We start from the raw sequence: 25,148 nt of genomic DNA, 5'->3' as shown, positions 1-25,148 counted from the left end.
TGTGTACCTTGGAATCTTTGCCTTCATGGTGATGAGACCAGGTATAAATCACCATTTTATATAGCCTGAGACACTCAATTGAGAGATACATTAAAGACACTTTTGTGTGTCCTGTTTCTGAGTACTTGCAGGCTGACTTGGCTTCCAATGCCATTCAATTTTTATAGAGCTAATGATTAAAAAGTTTAGCTTTAAGATGAATTGAGTGCACAGGGTCATCACTGGTAAGAAGACAGAAGTGTGGAACACACTTTGTGGGCATCCAGCCCACTGTGTAAAATGTCTTTATTTCTCCTGCTGAACTATTGCTCGAAAAATCAAATTAGTGCCATGACAAATTTATTTCATAGATGCGTGCAGGCAAATAGCATTATTTCAAAGTTCAGTGCATGCAAATAGTCCAGTTCCTTGGCTGAATAAAAGTGGCAAATCAGATGATCTGGTTTAATTATATTTTACTGGTTACAAAGCAAGCAAAAGTATGTATGTAACTTCTGTCGATTTTTCTAAAAGGCCTTAGGAAAGATGCTACATAATAAACCAATGAATAATACAAAAGCAAAATACTGCAGATGCTGGAATCTGAAATAAAAACAAAAAATGCTGGAAAATCTAATTGAACAAGGTCAGCAAGTATAAACTGGTGGGAGTAGGATCACTAGCTGACTTCAAGACTGAAAGCAAAGTGCAGGGCTAAAAAGGGGAGCATTCAGAGCGGAAGTGGGGAAGTGGAGTCGCACAAGAATCTGTACTGGGCTTTTATATCCATGATTTATACATTGTTTTTGATTCCAATTTCTAAATTTATGGATGGTGGCAAATTTTGGGATGGTATGTATCATCAATACTGAGGAAGGTTGCAACAGATTACAAGAAGACCAACTTAACACAACCGGGATACAACACACATAACTGAAGTGTTGCATTTTGGTAAGAAAATGAAAGAGGCCATCTTTCTTAGAAAAAAAAAGAGATCTGGGAGTACAAATGCACAAATCATAAAGTAGTGATGCAAGTTCGTAAGGGCATAATAAGCCCCAGTATTAATTTTTGTTTTCCCCCTCGTAGGTTAAAATTGGAAAGTAGTGATGATTGTTAAACTTGAGTAAAAATTCTGATCATATAACAAAAAAGTATATTGAGAGTTTGCAAGGATTTCAGAATATGAAGTTATCACCAAGGGTGAACAAGTTTGATTATTTTCCTGTTAAGAGATGATGGGGGTTCACTTAATGTGAGAATTTGCATGACTAGGGAATCATAGAATTCCTGCAGTGCAGAAAGATTCATTGAGGCTGCACCAACAAGAATCCTACTCGGGCCCTGTCCCTGTTACTACCCCACACACACACACACACACACACACACACACACACACCCTGCCATATTTGCCCACTAGACACCTGACACTAAGGTGCAATTTACCATGGCCAATTCACCTAAGGTGCACATCTTTGGACTGTGGGAGGAAGCTGGAGCACCTGGGGAAAATCCTTAAAGATACGGGAGAATGTGCAAACTCAACACAGTCATTTGAGGCCAGAATTGAACTTGGGTCCCTGGCGTTGTAAAGCAGCAGTGCTAACCATTGTACCACGCATCTCAATAAGAGATTGCCACCAAGAAATTCAAATGGAAAAGTTAGAAGCTTCTTTACTTGCTATTGAGAATGTGGACCCATTACTGCAGGAAGTGGTTGAGCCAAATAGTATAAATGCATCTGAGGGCAAAGAGAGTAGATAGTTGGATGAGAGAGGATGGGAGGAGGCTTGAATACAGCGTAAACGATAGCATTGACTCGTTCTGCTGTTTGTGTACATTCAGTGCAATTCAGTACATTTTGAATCCTTCTGTTCTCAAACAGTTAATTAGTTCTTTGCATTTGACATGAAGTTCAAACCTGATTTTTATTCCGAAGACATTTGTGTCAGTAGCCTGATCGGGTTGTGCATTTGAAGACAATGCCATAGTGTCCTTTCTTAATTTTGTTGGAATAATATGCAGTCACTTTCCATCCTGGTTTATCCTGTTCTGCATTCCAGTACAAAACAATTAATCCTTCAAACACTGGCAGGTTCAAGAAGCCTGTAGGCTCCTTGGAACAACCATGCTTTTAGCTCACACCCTGGTACTGCAATGAAACATTGCCAAAATATCTAAATGTCAGCAGTAAATTAAAGGTCTTCTGTCTTTTCTCTTCCCAGTTATATTTTTCTGTTACTTAAAAATTTGAAAACCAATCAGCTAATAAATTAAATATTATCATTTAACACTTTGTATTTTTACATTTTGGCATATGCTTGCTCCATCCTTTATGACAGGGGGAAATCTCAATGTTCTTGAATAAAAAAAATCCAATGCTTATGGTAATGCAGTGAGATGACTGCAAGGCACCTTTAGAGGGTACAGAGACAAATATGCTGTTGAAACTATTTATTTGATAGTCCTCCTTGATTTTATAGGTTTGGGAGCTGACGGCTAACAAAGTGATCATGGTCTCTGCAATTGGTAACGATGGTCCTCTTTATGGGTGAGTTTGGTACTTGACCTTGGTGTTCCTGTTTAAGTATGGGTGTCGATGTAGAAGAGGAGACTGGGCATCTGAATATCCTGCTGAAAAGATGGCGACAACTGGGACACTGTTCTTTAAGTGGGTTTAATAAAATATGATGGCCAGATCTGCAGCCTCTGCATTCTTGGTTATTTATAAAATACTTTGAGGTGGGGGAGAGGAGGGGGTTGATTGACTTGTTTCTGTTAGGACCAATGAAAAAATAGACCTTTTTGTAGATTTCTGGGTTAAGGGGACCTCAAAGAAGGTTAGAACTGAGGAAAAAGTGAATTTTGGCAATATTCCACCCTGAAATGTGGCTCGGTTAACACAGGCATTTAGGCTGTGCAGCCTATACTCACCCCTGCAGCCTGTGGATGACTCCAACACATTAATTACATTTACTAAATAGCACTTTGCACGAAACTCCTCTCCAGTCCACCCTCTTGAGTAATGATGTACATCTTTGCTTCAGTGAATGAAGTGATATATGTTCCATTCTGATTTTTGACCAGGAAAAAATGCTGAATACTTGATGAAATTGGTATCTCTCTAATGTCTGAATTTTGAAGTTTGAAGTCAGGAGGTTGGAAAATTACAGTGCCAGAATCTCAAATGAAAATGCTGAACAGACCATCAGATATAACCCCAACAGCATTCATAGAATGTAAGATAGCTGAACAACTGCTGGAAGCAGATGGCTTAAACCAGTTTGGGCCGGTGCAGCCTTTCACTTAGTAGTAGATCATGAGGCAGGAATTATCATATGTATTCAAGCTCCGTTTTTAAATGGACAGTCTTTTTAACGTCAGCAAAACTTGCTTTTAGACTTGCCAGAGTCTTTTTAATTATTAACTTCCAAATGCAGTTTGTAGATCCTTGTACCTCATTTTAAAAATGAATTCAATTTGTGATCTGGAAACTGTTTCAGAGCTGGGAAGTAATCGACAATGTTTTATGTGTTACCATGTTTGCTGATAAACATTTCAGAGACTGAGATGCAGGATTTCTTGTGTTCAGCAGAAATGCCACTTAAGAATATAATTTTGAGCTTCAGGTTTCGAATCCCACCAGCTGAATACCATGATTCCAGCTATTTAGACCCCACTTTCTGCAACTCCATCCTTAAACTTCTGTAGTATTCATCTGCCTGGCTGAAAGCATTTCTTGTAGCTACCAGGAGATACAACTCGGTCTTTTGCGTTAACTCAAAATAGTGATTTGGACCAACTATAAGAAGAAGGATTTAAAAAAAATTCTTTCATAGGGTGTGTGTGTTGCTGCCCATCTGTACTAAGCAAGAAATCAGTGATACGTTTACTAAGAGTATGATTGTAATCATGGCTGACTTTAATTTACATAGATTGGGCAAAGCAAACTAGCAATGGTAGAGTGGAGATGTTGTTCCTAGAATGTGTACGTGATGCTTTTTTTCTAGACCAATGTATTGGGAAACCAACCAGAGAACAGGTTATTCTAGGCTGGGTACTGTGAAATGAGAGAGGATTAATTAACAATCCTGTTGTGTGGAGTTGCTTGGGAGGAGCAACCATAGTATGCTAGAATTATCCATTAAGATGGAGACTGAAGTAATCAAATCTGAAACTAGGGTCCTGAATATTATTAAAGAGAACTATGAGGGTATGAGGCATGATTTGGCAAACTTATTAAAGGTGTTGCAGTGGATAGGCAATGGTTCACATGTAAAGAATGTGTGCATGAATTAAAACAATTATTCATTCCTGTCTGGCACAAAGATAAAAGAAGGGTGGGTCAGCCATGGCTTGAGAAAGAAATTAGGAAAATAAATCCGAGGAGGAGACATCTAAAATTGCCAGAAAAAGCAGCAAGCCTGAGGGTTGGGAATATGTTAGAATTCGACAAGAGGACAAAAAATTCGGTCAAGACAAGGAGTAGATAGAGTATGAGTGCAAAATTTGCAAGGAACGTAAAAGCTTCTAGAAGTATGTGAAAGATAAAAAGATTAGTAAAGACAAATGTCTTGGTCAGAAGTTGGGGAAGGTATAATGGGGGACAAGGAAATGGCAGAAGAAGTGAATGCATACTTTGGTTCTGTCTTCACAAAAGAGGATGCAGGTAACCTCCCAGGAATGTAAGGGAACCAAAAATCTAGTCAGAGGGTGGAATTGAAGGAAATCAGCATTAGCAAGAAAATGATGTTGGGAAAATTAATGGGGTTAAAGACAGACAAATCACCAGGTCTTGATAATCTACATCTCAGACTATTAAAGGAACTGGCTCTGGAAATATTGGATGTAATCATCTTCCAAAATTCTATGGCGTCTGGAGCAATTTCTATAGGTTGTAGGGCAGCAAATGTAACTCCATTATTTAAAAAGGGAGGTAAGTTAGCCTGGCATCAATAATGGGGTAGATGCTAGAGTCAAAAGACACGATGAAAGAACATTTGGAAAGAATTAATACGATTGGACAAAGCCAGCATGGGTTTATGAAGGGCATCCTTAACAAGTCCATTGGAGTCTTTGGGGATGTAACTGGTAGAATAGATGAGGGGAGAACCAGTGGATTTGGTGTATACAGATTTTCAGAAGTGGTTTGGTTTAGATTAGTTGGCTAGTTAGTGATGCAGTATAATGTCAGTAGTGCAGGCTAAATTCCTGTACCGGATGAGGTTATTCATGAAGGCTCACCTTCGTAACCTTGCCCCTTGCCTGAAGTGTAGTTAAATCATCACCAGTCAGCGCTCTCACCCTCAAAAGTGACAGCAGCCTGTGGTCATCTGGTTGTGTCATGACTTTATTTTACTGCAGGGATGAGTGCCTGGGCCCCAGTTGCTCATGATATTTATAAATGACCTGGATGAGGGATCCAAATGTAACATTTCCAAGTTTGCTGATGGCACCAAAACTGGTTGAAGTTGAAAAGGATTCAAGGAGGCTTTGTGGTGATTTAGACAAATTGAGTGAGTAGGCAAACATGGCAGATGTGAAAAACAGAAAGGAAAAGTATTACTTAAATGGTGATATATTGGGAAGTGTGAATGTGCGAATGGATCTGGGTATTCTTGTACACCAGTTATGTGATGAGGGAGGTTTAGCAAGCAGTTAGTAAAGCAAATGGTATGTTGCCTTAATTGCAAGAGGATTTGAATTCAGAAGTAGGGATGTCTACTACAGTTACACAGCCTTGGTGAGACCACACTTGGATTATTACATGAAGCTTTGGTCTTACCTAAAAAAGGATGTACTTGTCACAGTGTGCAGTGGAGGTTCACTGAGGATGATGCTGGCTTTGATGATCAGTGGCAGATTCTTATGGAGACCCGTGCTAAACAAAGCTGAAGGTAACATAAAGACAAAAACAAAGGTGTGCTTTATTGCAAAGGCCAGTGGCAGGTTGGAAGATTAGGAAACTTTTAAAGATCAAAGGATTACTAAAAAGGTAATAAGAGCAAAAGTAAAATATAAAAGAAAACTTGACACACAATATGAAAAAGGATAGCAAAGCTTCTTTAAGTATATAAAAGGGAAGAGAGTAGCCAAAGTGAATGTTGGACCTATTGAGAAGGAGACTGGGGAACACAAATGGCGGAGACACTCAAGTCAGTATTGTGCCTCAATTTTCACGGAGGACACTAGTACCATCCCCATTGTAATTGGCAATGCAGAATTAATAGAAAGGAAGAAACTTGGAACAATTATCATCAATAAGGAAAAAGTGCTGAGCAAATTATTGGCATTGAAGGTAGACAAATCCCCAGAGACTGATGGCCTATATCTTAGGGTCTTAAGGAAGTGGCAACAGGGACCCATTGGTTATGATAATCTAGAATTTACTGAATATGGAAAAGGTTCCAGTGGATTTGGAAAAATACTAATATAATGTCCATATTCAAACAAGGGAGAGAGGCAGAAAGTAGGGAACTATAGACCAGTTAGTTTAACATGTGTTGTTGGAAAATTGTTCGACGTGATAACAGGACATTTGAAAAGTCAAAACACAATCAGCATGGTTTTATGAAGGATAAATTGTGTTTGACTTAATTTGCTGGAATTCTTAGAAGATGTAACAGGCAAAATGGATAATGGTGATCCTGTAGACGTCTGGACTTCCAGAAGGCATTTGATAAGAGGCCACGCAAAAGGTTAATGCACAAGATAAGATCATTTGGAGTTAGGGGGTAGTTTATTAATTTGGATAGAAGACTGGTTAGCCAACAGAACACAGACTTAGGATAAATGGACCTCTTTCGGGTTGGCAAGATATAACTAATGGAGTGCCACAGGGTTCAGTTCTCAGGCCCTGACTATTTACAATGTATGTAAATGACTTGGATGCAGGGATAGAAAGTACTATAGATAATAGATGGGGTAGCAAGTTGCAATAAAGAAATGAGCACTTTTACAAATGGATATGGTTAGGTTAGTAGGCCGAAATTTGGCAGATGGAGTTTAACATGAGAAGTGTGAGGTTATAAGTTTGGAAACATTGAAAGACAACTTATTATCTGAATGGAGACAAACTTAACAATGTTTTGGTGCAGAGGGATTATAGTGTCCTCAAGCATGAGTTGTAGAAAACTAGTATGCAGATACAGTAGGTAATATTTATCATTTATTGCTAAAGCAATAGAGGATAAAAATAGTAAGCGTTGCTGCAACTGTGCAAGGCTGTGAGATGCAGCCTGGAGTATTGTGTACAGTTCTGACCCCCTTACTTGAGGAAGGTTGCAGTTGCATTGGAGGCAATTCGGAGGAGGTTCCCCAGGGGGTTTGCCTTGAAGAAAGGTTGAGTAGTTTAGGCCAGTGTATTCTCGAGTTTAGAAGAATGAGGGGATTTTGATGCAGTGACATGAAGGAACTGCTGATGTTCCAAATCAGGATGGTGTGTGGCTTGGAGAGGACTTGCAAGTGATGATGTTCTTGTGCATATGCTGTTTTTGTACTTTGAGGTGTTTTGAACTGAAAAGGAGCCTTGGTCTGTTGCTGTCATGCATCTTTATAGATGGTCCAACTGCTACTGTTCATTTAGTTGAGTGAGCAGCTGAGGAGGGAGACTGGATTGGCGCAAGAGGCTAGGCTTCTGTTGCAAATGGTTGACAATGTTCGATGTTGAGCTGAAGAAAGGATTGGGTCACCAAGGATTTGCATAGATGTGAATACTTGTCAACACGAATACCTGTTAATATGCTTTTAACCATGTTTACTTTTGGCACAAATGGGTGTCTAGCACAACTGATTTACAACTCTAATACACAGAATTCTCTTGATGCTCATTGCTCAAAGGGGAGGTTTGTTGTAAAGTTTTACAAGCGACTGTTTAGCCATGCCAGCATAGGGTTGCTTCTCGCATAACAAGATATGAGGTTTTAGATTTTGACTATAGTTCGTAACTGCACTGAATGTCATCATGGTGGAGGATGACTATTGAAATTGAGGGATTCCCCCAAGTGTGGGCATCAGTGTAACTTAACTACAATTAACCATGTATAGTTGCTTGCCAGTACAATGGATCTTATATAAGCCAGTACAAAAATACCCAAGGATTGACCATGGAATAGCTGTTGAATAACAGAATGTGACATTAAGCTGTTAAACTAACTTTTTCATTACGCAATTAAATTAATTGAACCACCTTTAGCAAATATTTGTAATTCATTGTAGCATTAATTGTTTGAGATGATTGTGTTTCCCTAAAATTTTCCAGCACCCTCAATAACCCTGCTGACCAGATGGATGTAATTGGTGTGGGTGGAATTGACTTTGAAGACAACATGGCTCGATTTTCTTCCAGAGGAATGACTACTTGGGTAAGCCACAGTCACTTGCGTGTAGCACATTGCATTTGACTTTTTTTGTACTCTTTTGTCATATTGGATGATAGTGTGATTCATATGACGCCAGAAAATCATTCCATGTAACATTGAGCTGAGTGAATTATCAAAACTGAAGAATGAGTGTAGAGTCTACCTATAATTTAACAAGCTGTAACAACTTTCTTTCAGTACTTGGACTTGTGTGTACGAGAGAGTGAATTTTTACTGACTATGCAAGAGTCTCACAGATAAGACAAATAGAACAAAAGGAATAGAAGCAACACAGATACTAAATTGTCCGAGGAAAAAAGTACTGAGTAATGGTCAATGGCTATTTTTCAGGCTGGAGGAATGTTTGTAATGGAGTTCCCCAGGAGTTGGAGTTAAATTCCTTGCTTTATCTAAATAACCTAGATCTTGGTATGTAGGGGACAGTTTCAAAATTTTCAGATGACACAAAACTTGGAAGCATGGTAAACTGCGAGGACACTGAACTTCAAAAGGACATAAACAGATAGGTGGAAGATGAAGTTCAATGTGGAAAATTTTTTAGCACAGCAGGCTGGGAGAATCACATGTTGGCCGATTCGCAGAATTCCTGTGAGCGTTCACAATGCACTTGCATCTCCCGAGCCTGGATTTCCAGTGGCCTCTGTATGGTGCTAGAAATCAGCTGGGAGGTGGAATTAGTATTTCAACAATAGTATTTTGCATACTATTTAAAAGCAATTAGTGGGACTGAATTCTCCAGGCCCACTAGCCTCTCCCACCCTATCAGGGTGCATCACTCCAGCAGGATTTAGAGTAGTCTCCACTTTTTGGACAGCTAGCGGTCCAACCCTGGTGGAGTGAAGGGAGGGGCAATTGAGGGACCCCCCAGAGGGTCAGTTGGCGGGCTGGTGCCCCCTGGGCATGGACACCCTGGCAGTGTCAGCCTGTGCCCCTGACAGTGCCCATGCCCAGAGGGCAGTACCCATCAGGCATGAGATAAGGTCTAGGGAACTCTGCCACTCTGCATGGGGATCGATGGAGCAGGAGGGAGGTCAACGATTTGAGGGGTGGGACAGAAGCTTGTCACTGCTTGGGTTGGGAGCAGGGGGCTAACGATCAGGCCAGATGAATGGACGTTTCGGATGGATGGGGGGGGGATGCTGGGGGGCAGCAGTGCAGGATTCCCACTGGCCAGCAAAGCAGAGGCTGATGCTTCAGGGCCACTGCGCATGTGCAGAGGCCTGTTGGTTTCAGCACCTCCAGTGTGAATAGGCTGCAACCCTGAAATCTAATATTTGTGTTGGTAGCCTCTGCGATGTACAGTGCGGGAGATTCTAGTCTGAACTCCCACTGAAAAGACCAGCATGTATTACTCCAGTTTTCCCAAGAATTCGACTGAATATTTTTGGGAGAACTGCCCCCATGTTCAAACAAACTATCTAGTTTATTAAACTATACTGTTCAGAATTCTGTGGAGCAAGTGTCCAGTGTCTATTCAGTCCATTAAGGAAGAATACATTATCTAGATTTACACTGTGAGCTTCATTTTTTTGAGGGGAAGATCAGATGTGGGTGGCATAGTTGTTAGCACTGCTGCCTCACAGCACCAGGGGATCTGGGCTTAATTCCCGCTTGGGTGACTGTGAAATTTGCACATTCTCCCTGAGTCTGCATGGGTTTCCTCCTACAGATCAAAGATGTGCAGGTTAGGTTGATTTAGCCATGGTAAATTAGCGTCGGATGACTAGTGTAGGGCTATGGGGGTTGGGGCTGGTTGGGATTGTGGTCAGTGCAGACTCGATGAGCCAAATGGTTTCCTGCACTATAGGGATTCTATGATCAATACAAAGAATTATGTCATGATTTTTCCAGATGAATTCTGGTTTTGAATTAATGGACCTCTGATAAAGCTTCTGTGGCAGTGTATGGGAATGTTCATAAGTACTCAACTTCAGTCAGTGACTTCATGGCCTAACATCTCCACTCTCCCATTACCATCAACCACTCACCCCTGGTTCAGAAAGTACGGGAGAGCTTGCCAGCCACAACACAAAGGCATATTTAAAAAGGCATGTTTAAAAATGAGATTTCAACCTTGTGAAGCTACAACACAGGACTACTTGCATGCCAAATAACATAAACAGTGAGTAATAGACAGAACTAAGCAATCCCACAACCATCGGATCAGATCTAAGCTCTGCACTTCTGCCGTATCCTGTTATGAATGGTGGTGGATAATTGATCAACTCAGTGGAAGAGGAGACGCCACAAATATTCCAAACTTCAATAATGGAGAAGCCCAGCACATCAGTGCAAAATCTAACACTGAAACATTCAGAACAATCTTTAGCTAGAAGTGCCAAGTGGATGGTCCGTATTGGCCTCCTTTGGTCTCTTTTCTCCCCCTCTTTGGTCTCTTTTCTCTTCTTCTCTCTCCCCCCCCCCCCCCAAAATCACAGGTCTTCAGCCAGTCCAGTTCACATGATATCAAGAAATGGCTGAAGGCACTAGATACTGCAAAGGCTATGGGTCCTGACAATGTCCTGGCAATTCTACTGAAATCTTGTGCTCCAGAACTTGCTGTGCCCCTAGCCAAGCTGCATAGTGGATAGTGAAGTAAGTTATCTCCAGTTGCAACGGGATCTTGATCAGTTGGTCCAATGGACTGATGAATAGCAGATGGCGTTTAATTTAGATAAATGTGAGGTGATGCATTTTGGTAGATTGAACCAGGGCAGGACTTATTCAGTTAATGGTGGGGCATTGGGGAAAGTTACAGAACAAAGAAATCTAGGGGTACATGTTGATAACTCCTTAAGTGGAGTCACAGGTGGACAGAATGGTGAAGAAGGCATGCTTAGTTTCATTGATCAGAACATTGAATACAGAGTTGGGACGTCTTTTTGAAGTTGTACAGGACATTGGTGAGGCCACATTTGGAATACTGTATGCAGTTCTGATCATCCTATTATAAAGAGGATATTATTAAATTAGAAAGAATGTAGAAAAGGTGTACTAAGATGTTACCGGGACTTGATGGATTGCGTTATAAGGAGAGGTTGGATAGACTGGGACTTTATTCTCTGGAGCGTTGAAGGCTGAGGGGTGATCTTATCGAAGTCTATGAAATAATGAGATGCATAGATCAGCTAGATAGTCATATCTTCCTCAAAAGTAGGGGTGTCTAAAACAAGAGGGGAGAGATACAAAAGGGTCCAGAGGGGCAATTTTTTTCAGACAGGGTGGTGACTATCTGGAATAAGCTGCCAGAGGTGGTTGTCCTTTCAAAAAGCATTTAGACAGTTACATGGGTAAGATGGGTATAGAGAGATATGGGCCAAATCAGGGCAATTGGGATTAGCTTAGGGATTTAAAAATAAAGCGTACATGGACAAGTTGGATCCAAGGGCCTGAATCCATGTTGTAAACCTCTATGACTCTTATAGTTACAACACTGGCATCCACCTAGCAATGTGGAAAATTGCCCAGGTATGTCCTGTACTCAAGAAACGGGACAAATCAACCCAGCCAATTATACCTGAACAATCTGCTCTTGTTCAGTAAAGTGATGAAAGGGGTCACCAGTAACACTATCAAGTGTCACTTGCTCAGCAATAACCTGCTCTCTGATATGGTTTGAGTTCTGTCAAGGTCACTCTGCTCCTTGCCCATTACAGCCTTTGCAAAAGAGTAGAACTCAAGTAAAAGTTGAGCGCGACTGCCCTTGATGTCACAGCAGCATCATTTGACTGAATTTGGTGAAACTGAATCATGGGGAGAACTTCCCACTAGTTGGAGCCTTACCTGTCCCAAAGATGTTTGTCGCTGTTGGAGGTCAATCATCTCAGCTCTGGATGTTGCCGCAGGATTTCTTTATGGTAGTGTCATAGGCCCCATCTACCATGACCTTTTCTTCATATGCTTAGATGTTTGCAGATGATTGCACAGTGATTACCATTCATGACTGCTGAGAAACTGAAGATGTCTGCACGTATATAGCAAAATGTGGACAATATTCACATGTTGGCTCACAAGTGCCAAGTAACATTGCCTGGCACTTGTGTGGCACAAATGATCATCTCCAACAAGAGAATCTATTAATCATGCTTTGAAGTTCAGTGGCATTGCCATCGCTGAATCCCCCCACTACCAAATCTTGGAGGTTGCCATACAGCAGAAACTGAATTGGCCTAGCCCCTATATAAATACTGTGGCTACATGAGCAGGTTAGAGATCGCAAAAGCCTGTCCACCATCTATAAAACACGAGACAGAAGTATGATGAAATGCTCTCCTCTTGCCATACCAGTGCAGCTCCAACAACATTCAAGGAATTGTACGCCACCCAGAACAAAGCAGCCCACTTGAAGGGCACTCCATCCACCGCCTTCAACATTCAGTTCCTCCACAGTGGTAGTAATGTATATCAGCTACATAATGCACTGCAGCAACTTACCAAGGCTCCTTTGGCAGCACCTTCCAAACCTGTGACCCCTACCATTTGGAAGGACAAAAGGTAGCAGTTGATGGGAACATACCACCTACAAGTTCGTCTCTAAGCCACACACCATCCTGACTTGAAAATATATTGCTGTTCCTTCACTGTCACTGGGTCAAAATCCTGGAACCTCCTCTCTAACAGCACTGTGGGTGTACCTATAACACATGGACTACTGCGGCTTAAGAAGGCAACTCACCACAGCGAGGGCAGTTGGGATGGCAATAAATGCTGGTCCAGCTAGCAATACCTGAACCCCATGAATGAATTTTTTTAAACTTGTTTCTCTATCAAATATACCATAGCATGCACTTTGAGTGCTTCTGTTACATACTTTGAAGTAACTAATCTTTTGTATTTTTTTAAAGCTGTTCCATATGTGACTGATCTTTATTGGTTCATTCTTATGAAATTTTGATAGTTTTATAGCTGAGAACCAAATCTCTGACAGGATTAGGAATCAATGCTATAGTCTAGAATGCGTTTGTTCTTGACCTAACCTTGTCATTAAAGTGCACTTGTGTTAAACGAGATACAATTTCTTGTAACCAAGCGTAGAGTTGGTGGTTTAAACATTAACACTCAGTCCTTGGGTAGTGCCACAACTTCTAGTGTTCTCTGTGTTGGAGATGAAAGTTCTGATGCACGGCCATTGATCTGTAACATGAACTTTGTTTCATTCTTCAGATGCCACCAGACCCATTTGAGTGTTTCCAAAATTTTCTGTTTTTATTTTTTTCTCCTAAATAATCCAATCATTTGAACACCTGTGAACACCTTTTCAAATTGCAGCCCTCCAAAGAGCAACAATTATTTGAAGCTCTCTGTTGCATAAGTATAATTTAGGGAAATATTTTTTGTTTTCTGGCAATGGTATAGGTATTCAGAAATCTCACATCTTTGAATCTTCAATGTAATGATCCCGTCATGAATTAGAGTACAGAGTTTAAAATGCTGTGTTCAGCCACTTAATTTAAGCAGAGCAACTGTCTGAGCACGCAAGGCTGGGTGATGTTATGATTAAAATGTCCAGTTTGACTGGAGCTTAGTATAACCCTTTCAGCACCAATCATGATTCCTCCAATAGTAAAGCAGTCCATGCCCACATTCAGCAAAACCTGGATGACATTCAGGCTTGGGCTACTAAGTGGCAAATAACATTCATGCCAGGCAATGACTGTCTCCAATAAGAGCAAATCCAACCATCTACCCTTTACATTCACTGAATCCCCAACCATCCTTGGGGTTGCTATTGACCAAAAACTGAACTGGATGAACCATATAAATTCTGTGACTGCAAGAGCAGGTCAGAGCTAGGAATTCTGCAGTGAGTAACTCACTGCCTGACTTCCCAAAGCCTATCTGAAATCTACAAGGTACAAGTCCTTAGTGTAGGAGAGAGGGTTTCATTTACTTGGATGATTGGAGTATATTCTGAGGAAGGTGGGACCTGTACAAACAGGACGGTTTGCACCTGAACCAGAGGGGCACCAATATCCTGGGAGGGAAATTTGCATCTGCTCTTCGGTGGGGTTTAAATTAATTTGTTGGGGGTTGGGAAAATGAGATGTAGTCTAAAAGCCAATGTTGAGGATCATGAGGTATTGAGGAAGGTACCAAGGTCGCAGGAGTGTACAGGCTGACAAGATGGTGGATTGAAGTGTATCTACTTCAATGCAAGGAGCATCAGGAATAAGGTAGATGAACTTGGAGTGTGAATTGGTACTTGGGACTATGATGTTGTGGCCATTACGGAGACATGGTTAGAACAGGGACAAGAATGGTTGTTGGCAGTTCTGGGGTATAGATATTTCAGTAAAAGTAGGGAAGGCGGTAAAAGAGGTGGAGGAGTAGCATTGTTAATCTAGGACAGTTTAACGGCTGCTGAAAGGCATTACGGGGGTAATCTGCCTACTGAGGGAATATGGGCTGAAGTTAGAAATAGAAAAGGATCGGTCATGTTAGGAATTTTCTGTAGGCCCCCAAATAATAATAGAGATGTGGAGGAGGAAATGGCAAAGCAGATTATGGAGAGGTGTGGAGGTCACAGGGTAGTTATCATGGGTGACTTTAACTTTCCAAATAGTGATTGGAACTTTTATAGGTTGAATAGTTCGGATGGGACACTTTTTGTACAGTGTGCGCAGGAGAGTTCCCTGACACAGTATGTGGATAAGCCGACAAGAGGTGGGGCCACATTGGACTTGGTACTGGGTACTGAACTGGGCCAAGTGTTAGATTTGTTTGTGGGAGAGCACTTTGGAGATAGTGATCACAATTCGGTGTCCTTCATCATTGCAATGTAGAGGGATAGGGTCACACGACAGGGCAAGGTTTATAATTGGGGCAGGGTTAATTATGATGCGATTAGGCAAGAATTAGGGAGCATAAGATGGGAGCAGAAACTGTCAGGTATGGGCACAAACGAAAAGTGGGGCTTTCTCAAGGAACAAATACTGCGTGTCCTTGATAGGTATGTCCCTGGCAGGCAGGGAGGATATGGCCGAGTGAGGGAACCATGGTTCACAAAGGAGGTTGAATGTCTTGTCGAGAGGAAAAAAGAATCGTATGTAATGATGAAAAAGCAAGGTTTAGTTGGGTCACTTGAGTGTTACAAGGTAGCTAGGACTGAGTTAAAGAAAGGGCTTAGGAGAGCTGGGAAGGGGCCATGAGAAATCCTTGCTGGGTCGGATAAAAGAAAACCCCAAGGCTTTTTACTCTTTTGTGAGAAGTAAAAGAATGACCAGGGTGAGGTTAGGGCCAGTCAAGGATAGTAGTGGAAACTTGTGCTTGGAGTCAGAAGAGATAGGTGAGGCGTTCAATGAATACTTGTCTTCAGTGCTCACTAAGGAGAGGGGCCATGTTTTTGAGGATTTGTGCGTGATGCAGGCTGATAGGATGGAGGAGGTAGATGTTCTGAGGGAAGATGAATTAGCAATTTTGAAAAACCTGAGGGTGGATCAGTCCCCTGGACCAGACGGGATACATCCTACAATACTTTGGGAGGCAAGGGATGAAATTGCGGAGCCTTTAACTTTGATCTTCGGGTCCTCACTGTCCACAGGGATAGTGCCAGAGGACTGGAGAGTGGCAAATGTTGTTCCGCTTTTCAAGAAAGGAAATAGGAACGACCCTGGTAATTATAGACCGGTTAGTCTTATTTTGGTGGTCGGTAAGTTAATGGAAAGGGTCCTGGGATATGAGGTTTATGGCCATTTGAAAAGATTCAGTTTAATCTGGGATGGTCAGCATGGTTTCGTGAGAAGTAAGTTCTGCCTCTCAAATTTGATAGTTACCTCCTCAAGGAATTCTAAGTGTGTGGATGAAGGTAGAGCAGTAGATGTTGTATACATGGATTTTAGTGTTTGATAAGGTTCCCCATAGTAGGCTCGTGAAGATGAGGAGGTGTGGGATAGAAAGAAATTTGGCCAATTGAATAAGTAACTGGCTGTATCAAAGAAGACAGAGTGGTGGTGGAGGGAAAATTTTCAGACTGGAGGCCAGTTACCAGCGGTGTACCACAGGTGTCAGTGCTGGGTCCTCTGCTTTTTGTGATTTTTATCAATGACTTGGAAGAAGGGGCTGAAGGATGGGTTAGTAAATTTGCTGACGATAACAAGATTGGTGGAGTAGTAGATGAGGTGGCGGGCTCTTGCGGGCTGCAAAGAGACATTGATAGGATGCAGAGCTGGGCCGAAAAGTGGCAGTTGGAGTTTAACCTTGATAAGCGTGAGGTGATTCAGATTTCAGGGTCAGCGGCAGGGTTCTAAGGAATGTAGAGAAACAGTGATCTTGGGGCTCATATCCACAGATCTCTGAACGTTGCCACTCAAGTGGATAGAGCTGTGAAGAAGGCTTATAGTGTGTTGGCGTTTATTAACGGGGGTTTGAGTTTAAGAGCCGTGGGGATATGCTGCAACTATACCAGACGTTGGTGAGACCACATTTGGAATATTGTGTTCTGTTCTGGTCACCTCATTATAAGAAGGATGTGGAAGCATTGGAGAGAGTGCAGAGGAGATTTACCATGATGCTGCTTGGTTTGGAGAGTAGGTCTTATGAGGAAAGGTTGAGTGAGCTGGGGCTTTTCTCTTTGGAGCAGAGGAGGATGAGAGGTGACTTAATGGAGGTTTATAAGATGATGAGAGGGATCGATAGAGTGGACATGCAGAGACTATTTCCTTGGGTGGGTGTAGCTGTTACTAGGGGGCATAACTATAAGGTTCATGGTATGAGATATAGGAGGGATGTCCGAGGTAGATTCTTTACTCAGTGTGGTTGAGGTGTGGAATAGACTGCCTGCTGTGATAGTGGAGTTGGACACTTCAGGAACTTTCAAGCGGTTGTTGGATAGGCACATGGAGCACTCCAGAATTATAGGGAGGGGATAGCTTGATCTTGGGATTGGACATAGCTTGGCACAACATTGAGGGCTGAAGGGCCTGTACTGTGCTGTAATGTTCTATGTTTCTAAGTCAGAAATGTAATGGAGTATTCTCCGCTTGCCTAGTTGAGTGCAGCTTCAACAACATTTGGTGCTCAACAGCATCCTGGACAAAGCAGCTCACTTGATTGATATCCCACCCACAACCTTCAACGTTCAATCCCTCCACCGCTGACGCAGTGTCGGCAGCATGTACCATCTATAAGCTGAACTGCAGCAATTCACCAATACCTTCCAAACCTGCAGCTTCTACCACCTTGAGGACCAAGACAGCAGATGCATGGGGATATCAGCGCCTGCAAGGTTTTCTCCAAGCCACTCCTCGTTCTGACTTGGAACTATGTCATTCCTTCACTGGGTGAAAATGCTGAAACTTCCTCCCTAACAACAGGTTTCAAGAAGGCACCTAACTGCCATTACCTCGAGGGCATTTAGGGCAAGGCAATAAATGCTGGCCTAACCAGCAACACCTGCATCCTGGGGGAGGGAAAAAAAAAGAAACACCTGGGTGCTAGGTTACCAAATCGGTGGCTTCTCTTGGGATCTTAATTGCTTAAGTTTCATGTAGAACCAATAGTAAATAAAAACGTTTTTAATTTGTCCAGAAATATTCTTCTTGTATGATCATTTAACTTTGCTGTGCTGATATTTGATACCAACATTCCTGTAGCAATTAAATTACAGAATACATTGAACTAATTTTGCATTTGGAAGGCTAAAAATTGATGTACTGGTACCCTGCAGAAATTACAAGAAGAAAGATTGGACCGATGCATTCAATTCTTGAAATAGTTTACCCATAAAAATGAATAAAACCAAGCTCAGGTTTGTTGTTTTTTGTGTCAGCTCTGCTCAATCTCTCCCTGAATCAGAAACTCGAGGATTAGCGCATAATTTAGGCTGATGTTAGAGCAATATTGGATAAGGTCCTGTCTGCTGTTTCTTAGAATGTAATCTCACAACACTAGGTTGAAGTACAACAGGTTTATTTAGTAGCACGAGTTTTCAGAGCATTGCCCCTTCACTAGGTGAGTGAAGAGTTTGGTTCACAAACAGGGCATATATAGACACAAACTCAATTACAAGATAATGGTTGGAATTCAAGTCTTAACAGGTAATCAAGTCTTTTCAGTTGGAGACAGTGTGAGTGGAGAGAGGGTTAAGCACAGGTTAAAGAGGTGTGAATTGTCTCCAGCCAGGACAGTTAGTGAGATTTTGCAAGCTCAGGCAAGTCGTGGAGATTACAGATAGTGTGACATGAACCCAAGATCCCAGTTGAGGCTGTCTTCGTGTGTGGAACTTGACTATCCTTTTGTGCTCAACAATTCTGCATTGTTGTGTGTCATGAAGTCTGCCTTGGAATACGTTTACTCGAAGATCAGAGGAAAGGCTGTCCCGAAGTATGGTACTTTGGTGATGGACACTGCTCAAGAATCACCAGGCAGGATTGTTCCCTTCCTGTCAGGGAACACTTCATTAGTCAAGGGCATTCAGCCTCTGATCTTCAAGTTAGTGTTCTCCAAGGCGGCCTTCATGACAAAACAGAATCACTGAGCAGAAACTGATAGCCAAGTTTTGCACACATGAGGATGGCCTCACCTGGGATCTTGGGTTCATGTCATACTATCTGTAACCCCCACGACTTGCATGGGCTTGCAAAATCTCACTAACTGTTCTGGTTGGAGTCAATTCACACCTCTTTAACCTGTGCTTAACCCCCTCTCCACTCACTTTGTCTGCACCTGAAAAGACTTGATTAGTTGTTAAGACTTGCATTCCAACCATTATCTTGTAATTGAGTTTGTCTGTATACACCCTGTTTGTGAACCGAACACTTCACTCACCCGATGAAGGGGCAACGCTCCAAAAGCTTGTGCTACCAAATAAACCTGTTGGACTTTAACCTGGTGTTGTGAAACTACTTACTGTGCCTACCTCAGTCCAACGCCAGCAACTCTACATTGTTTCTTAAAAGGTAAAAGATCTCATTGCATTATATTGTGTGAAGCTATCTGTTTTGGTAATGCTGCATGCATCTCTTAGCTAATGTCATTAAAATCAATCAAATGATGACTTGCTTTTTTTAATTTTGGAGAGATCTTGACTGCTGCATGCCCAAAATTATATACTGTACTTCAAAAATAAGTCATTGGCATTAAGCTCCTTTGGGAGTCTTGAGAATGTGCAATACACAAATTCAGATTACTACTTTTCTTGGGTAGGAATGTTGTGTGCCATTTTGAGCTGTGAATTATTATTTTGTTTCCATATTCTATAATCAATGTGTTCACCACACAAATAATTTTGTCATCTATCTATGAAAGAAGAATCTAGACTTTGGAAAATTAAGCTTAATGTTAACTAATCACTACATCTAACTTTTGTTTCAACACCCTGGCCTTGGCTATTCTGTTTGGTCTAAAAAGTAAACTTTACATTGATAATGCAGTGAAATGTTTGCCGAATGGCTATCTGTAACTAATGGCAATCACTGCAACATTGGCCAATTGCTGAAATCCATTTGTTTTCAAAATTAGGCACATTTTGTACCTTCAGAACTTGGGTTCCAGCCAACTAAATGCTTGTTTCTTTTTTCCCCTCTGTTTCCTAATAGGAGCTTCCTAGCGGCTATGGAAGAATGAAACCCGATATTGTGACTTATGGCTCTGGTGTCCGTGGTTCTGGTATGCAGGGTGGTTGCCGCTCACTTTCTGGAACTAGTGTGGCATCACCAGTAGTGGCAGGAGCTGTCACTCTGCTTGCAAGGCAAGTAAATCAGAGCAAGTGAAAGGTGGATCATTGGATATACCACTGTATGGGTTTTCGTGTGGCTTTGAAGTTCAAAATAGCAGTAGGCTATACCTGATTCCATTAGTACTTGAAACTCTGTGGCACGATATAAAATACATTGTGCTTTTAGATTATGAAGCTGTCCCAACAATGCATGTTGTTTCCTATGTTGCAGCAGTGACTGCACTTAAAGTATTTTGCAATGTCTTGCGGTTATGGAAGATGTTTCATAAATCAAATGCAAGATGGCCACTGGGAGCTCTTTTGCGCATGTATTATTGTCAGCACATGCACAGAAGTCAGTGGCATCATTTGCAAGAGATACATATCCATCTCCAAAAGGAGACAGCCACTTTTTGACAGTCTTAAACAATTAGTAGTGAATCTTATTTGATTGCCCATGCATCCCCAAAATGATTTTTGCTCCAAAAGAACACAACCAGGTGGACCATAACTTGAGCTAGTTGGGGGTGGGTGGACAGAGTGGGTTCCACTTGTTGTTTCCAGCACTCTGAGGTTTGGGTTGATATGTAGTTGGAGGACTTTAAGTGTTATTTTGATGCTGCCTGTGCTGTAATATTTGCAATTATAGGGCCAGTGATGGCAGGATATGTGATCTGCACATTGCATGACTGCCATCTTTATAAGGGGCATACAACTGCATGTATGGTGTTGGCAGCAAGCACAGTGCTATGTAAGTGCAAGTAATTTTTTTATCTCAGAATAATCTGTAGCCCAGCAGCATATTAATGATGATAACATAGGTACATTTACTCCACCACTAAAGTTAGCTGCTTTTTGATGTTGTTGGAGGGATTATATTCAGTGCTATTTTGTAATTGTGGAATGGAAATAATGCCATTTGCATTCGTACAAATTATCAAATTGCATGCAGGATCTTGCTCTATTTTGGATAAACATGACACATTTGGCCAGAATTTTAGCATCCCACCTGCCTGCCACGGGAATCAGAGCGGGTGAGGGGCAGAACATGGAAAGGTCCATTGACCTTGGGTGGGATTTCATAGTTTCAGGATGAGTGAGGCCACAAAATCCTACCGTTGTCTGTCAATATTTTAGTAGTGTTTACGTACTGTAAAGTAGCTTGAAATTACAGTGGCATCTGGGGAATGCTGATTCTTTGCTAAGTGTGGTTTTTAAAGTAACTTTATGGATTTGAGAGCAGTACCACCTGCTGCAAATGTCAAAATCAGGAAGCAATTAAAGTTTGTCATTAACTTAACTTCAAGTTAACTTTTCCCATTTTATTTCATGATTTCTAAACTAGCATAAATCATGGAGACTCAATGCTGTAAAATAGCTGTACCCAGTTAGAAGAACACTGATGTGTAAGGCAATTTTTTTTCCCTGCCTTACATCTAAAGGAGTGATTTGAATATTTGGTGCACCGATTTGCTTCAGCGTGTTCTGTTCTTTGGGGTCTAGAGGTGGTATTAGTTTTGCCAACTGCTATAAAATGGAGAAGGTGGAGCTGATATCAACCATAAAATATGCACCACTTGTGCAGCTCCTAACCAGTATTAGGGTCTTTGCTCGCTCACCACTATTTTATTATTTCTGTTTTTGGCCTGAAATTTGTCATTCATACCTATTCCCATGAGGCAGCAGCAAAGGTTAGAGAAGCTGGGTAAATTTAAAGAAAAGGGAGGGAGGGAGATGGGGAAGAAGGAACAGAAAAGATGAAGAGCAGGAGAGAATGCAAATAAATTACTTAAAACCGAAGTATCTCAAATGTAACTGAAGAATAAAAAATCTAACCAATTCTAATGCACTCACTTGCCCTAAGTGTTGGTGCTGATGGGACTGGACATTGGTTCTGAAACTGAATATGAAAGATTTTTTCTTCAATGAAAAGTTATATGAAGCAAATCCAGTAACGATAACTTCAAGGCTAGAAGAAATGCAGAATTAGAAGAGTGGCACTTTGATGTTGAATCTAATTTGGGAATTGTGAAACCCCAAGACTGGAAATTCCCGCCCAAGGTCTAAGCAGAAGCTGTTCTGCCTGCTGTGGGTTTCATATCCGGCAGATTGCTTCTGCTTAACAACACCAAGAAAGTTTTTTGGAAGTTAATTTTTGTTTCACCTATTTTAAAGTTGCTGAGAGATCTTCTTTCCATTGATACCGATTCCCTCCTTAGAGCAGGATTTGAATACTAGAGAATATGGTAGTTGTTGACAGCTTTTCAATTTTAATAGAACAGGAAGAATAAGTCAGCTAACGGGTGGTTTTGAGAGATTTATGATTAAGTTCATAGTACTTGCTGCATTGAAGGAGAAATAATAAATGGATTCTTCCAAGGATTGGTGTTGGGACCTCCTTTATTGTATCTGAATAGCCACTTAAATTATAGTATAACGTATCTTTATTGGTGTCGCCACCTCTGTGGTCACTAGCATTTCATCTGAGGGAGGATATTCAAACTGTCTGCCTTGCGCCTTTGCGATTAATTCTAAATCCAATAAGTTTTTTTTGATTATTTGGAAAAGTATTTTGTTTCTTTGTTCAGTGACTTCCTTTAACATGGTTGCTTAGGTACTCTGGAAAAAAATAAATTCACGATGGCATGATGAGTTGAAACAACGAAGGGGTTGTTTACTGAATAATTTCCAGGATTTTCTCCTTTGGATATTTGGACAAGCCATGTTATAGATTGGTCAAACATTAGTATGTGCCAATGTTTGCTGTTCTTTGGAAATAGCTTTATTGCCTGAAGTTAAACAAATGAGTTGAGAGATGAAACACAACCGGATTTGGGTTCAAGCTGCTGTTGTGTTTAACTAGATGACAGGTGTTTTAAATGGGTGTTGGTTCAAGAGTTAGAATGAGCCTTCCAATTAAGTTGGATTTATTTTTCACAGGGAAACTGAGAGGTGTGGATTCAAGCAAATGGTTACATATGATTCATGTATGAAGAGTGCCTGCATAATTGATGAATTATTCCCAAAAGTAGTTGCTTCCTTCTAAAATCCTTTCAGATCTTATTGGTCTAAAATGCTCTTTGTTCTTATTGAATGATGACTCGTACAAATACTCATTAGCGCAATCTGCTGTAGACAATGAACTCTGACCTCGTATCTTTTAAGAAAATCATTGGAGAAATCTTGTAACTGTCTTACTCTTGGTCACTGGACTTCAGGGATGTGCATTAATATTAATAACATTTTGTAAGGTTAGCTGATCTTGGATAGTTGGTTGCACTGCCTTGTTCAAATTCACTGAAGTTTAGAAGGCTTTCAGATTGTGATGTTTTTTTTATCCATTTGATAAAACATTTACAAGATCTTTCTAAGTGAAAAAGTAGATCCTGTGGCATAGGAGATGGAAATTTGACTTGATAATAAGAAATATGGTTATCTTAGCTGAGCCATTCTAACTTCAAAAGATAAGTTTTGCAATTTTGTGCAAAATTTGTACCTAATTAATTAGTTGAATTCCCCTCCAAATTTCTTTTGATAACTTTCTTTTTGTTCTTTTGTCAGCACGGTGCAGCACCGTGAGATGGTGAATCCAGCCAGTATGAAACAAGCATTGATTGCCTCTGCACGCAGATTGCCTGGAGTTAACATGTTTGAACAAGGTCATGGCAAATTGGACTTACTGAAAGCATACCAAATTCTCAAAATCTATAAGCCTCAAGCCAGGTGAGTGCTGAACTGAATTTGGAAAGTATACCTTTTGTTCCTTCTGTTTCCTCATTTTGTACAGGTACAGGCAGCGATTTTACAGGCCCTACCCTGAAAAGCTCAACCATGCAACATGAGTATTGTGGGCTAACTTGACTTTAATGGCTGACTAAATTAATCACCTGTATGCTGTATCTATTCAGCTCTACCTTTCCTCTAATTCCTTGAGTGTTCCTATGCTGTTAGACTGCTGTGTCTGACATGAAGGCTTGCATAAGTCATAATACTATCTTCAACCTCTACCACAAACTCTGCAGTCTTACTTGCTGCCTTCCATCTCCACGGTCACTATATTAGACCAAACCACCTCACTCCATCATTGACATTTTATTTCACTCATAACTGAGCTTTAAAACTTAATCCATAGTCACAACTGATGACATCCCCCTCTGCAATACTATTTGCCTCTGACCCCTGTGCTGCTGAAAGCCTTAGTCATTCATACCTTTGCTGTCTCTAGGTATACCAGTGATACTTTGCTTACTGACTTCCCATCCTCCATTAACTCCAACTTTAGCTATTTATATTCTCTTCCATACCAGTTCTTATTCCTGATATCCCTTCACAATGTATTCTGCCATGAAAGAGCAATTTAATTTTTCCAAGTTGTTTGTAAATAGAGACTTTGAAGACTATTTTGTTAAAATGAAAATCAAATTCAGTGCCTTCCTTGTCTGTTTCTCTATTAAGGATTTCCTTCAATGGGTTTGTGATTAAAGCTTCAGCTTTTTGGAGTGTGAGGTGACAAGAGGCCAGAAAATTCTGGGTTCGAATCAGGGTGTTTTGATCTCAGACCGCAGGGATTGGGATGTATTATCAGTCACTTCAGCCATATTTTGATTTATTGTTTTAAGCTTTCTTTCAGCTTTTTTTTTTGTTCTGAGTGATTCTAACTATTGTGTCCCCTGCGATTGGGTTCATCAAAGATCTTCTGGACAGGCATGTGGAAAACAGATAATTGAATAAATAGGAAATCTCTGGAGAGCTTAGCTTTATTGAGGCTGTGCAGGTTTATAAGTTAATTTCCTTTCAAAATAATTTTGGGTAATTTTTTCTGATGCAGCATGATTTGGAATATTATACCTAATACATCATAGAAATTACAGTATCGACTTGGGCTATTCAGCCTGCTGTACGTGTGCTGATTCTTTGAAAAAGCAAGTATGCTTAGTTCCACATCCCCACCATTTATCCATAACCTTCTAGGTTCTTCACCCTAAATATCTATCCCATATCCATTTCAAACTCTTATGGAATTGCTTTCCCCACTTCAGGTACAGTATTCCAAATTCCAACAACTGAATGAAAAAATCTCTTCATCTCCCTTTAGATCTTCTGCCAATAATTTTGAACTTGACCTATAATTAATT

At 40.9% G+C, this 25,148-nt stretch overlaps 1 protein-coding gene across 2 annotated transcripts in view; it reads left to right on the top strand.

Annotated features, from left to right (window-relative positions):
- mbtps1 (membrane-bound transcription factor peptidase, site 1) overlaps window positions 1-25,148 on the top strand; it is a 137,676-nt gene that overhangs the window by 60,793 nt on the left and 51,735 nt on the right. For both annotated transcript variants that reach the window (XM_080187133.1, XM_080187132.1), the window contains exons 8-11: window positions 2,463-2,530; window positions 8,240-8,342; window positions 19,895-20,046; window positions 23,575-23,736. In XM_080187133.1, coding sequence (XP_080043259.1) covers window positions 2,463-2,530; window positions 8,240-8,342; window positions 19,895-20,046; window positions 23,575-23,736 — 485 coding nt within the window. The remainder of the gene's footprint in view (window positions 1-2,462; window positions 2,531-8,239; window positions 8,343-19,894; window positions 20,047-23,574; window positions 23,737-25,148) is intronic.

This window comes from Carcharhinus amblyrhynchos, chromosome 4, assembly GCF_965287045.1.
Source record: "Carcharhinus amblyrhynchos chromosome 4, sCarAmb.v2.hapA, whole genome shotgun sequence".
In the NCBI taxonomy this organism is placed as follows: Eukaryota; Metazoa; Chordata; class Chondrichthyes; order Carcharhiniformes; family Carcharhinidae; genus Carcharhinus; species Carcharhinus amblyrhynchos.
The sequence above is the reverse complement of the archived record's forward strand: the minus strand, read 5'-3'. Positions and strand labels throughout refer to the sequence as shown.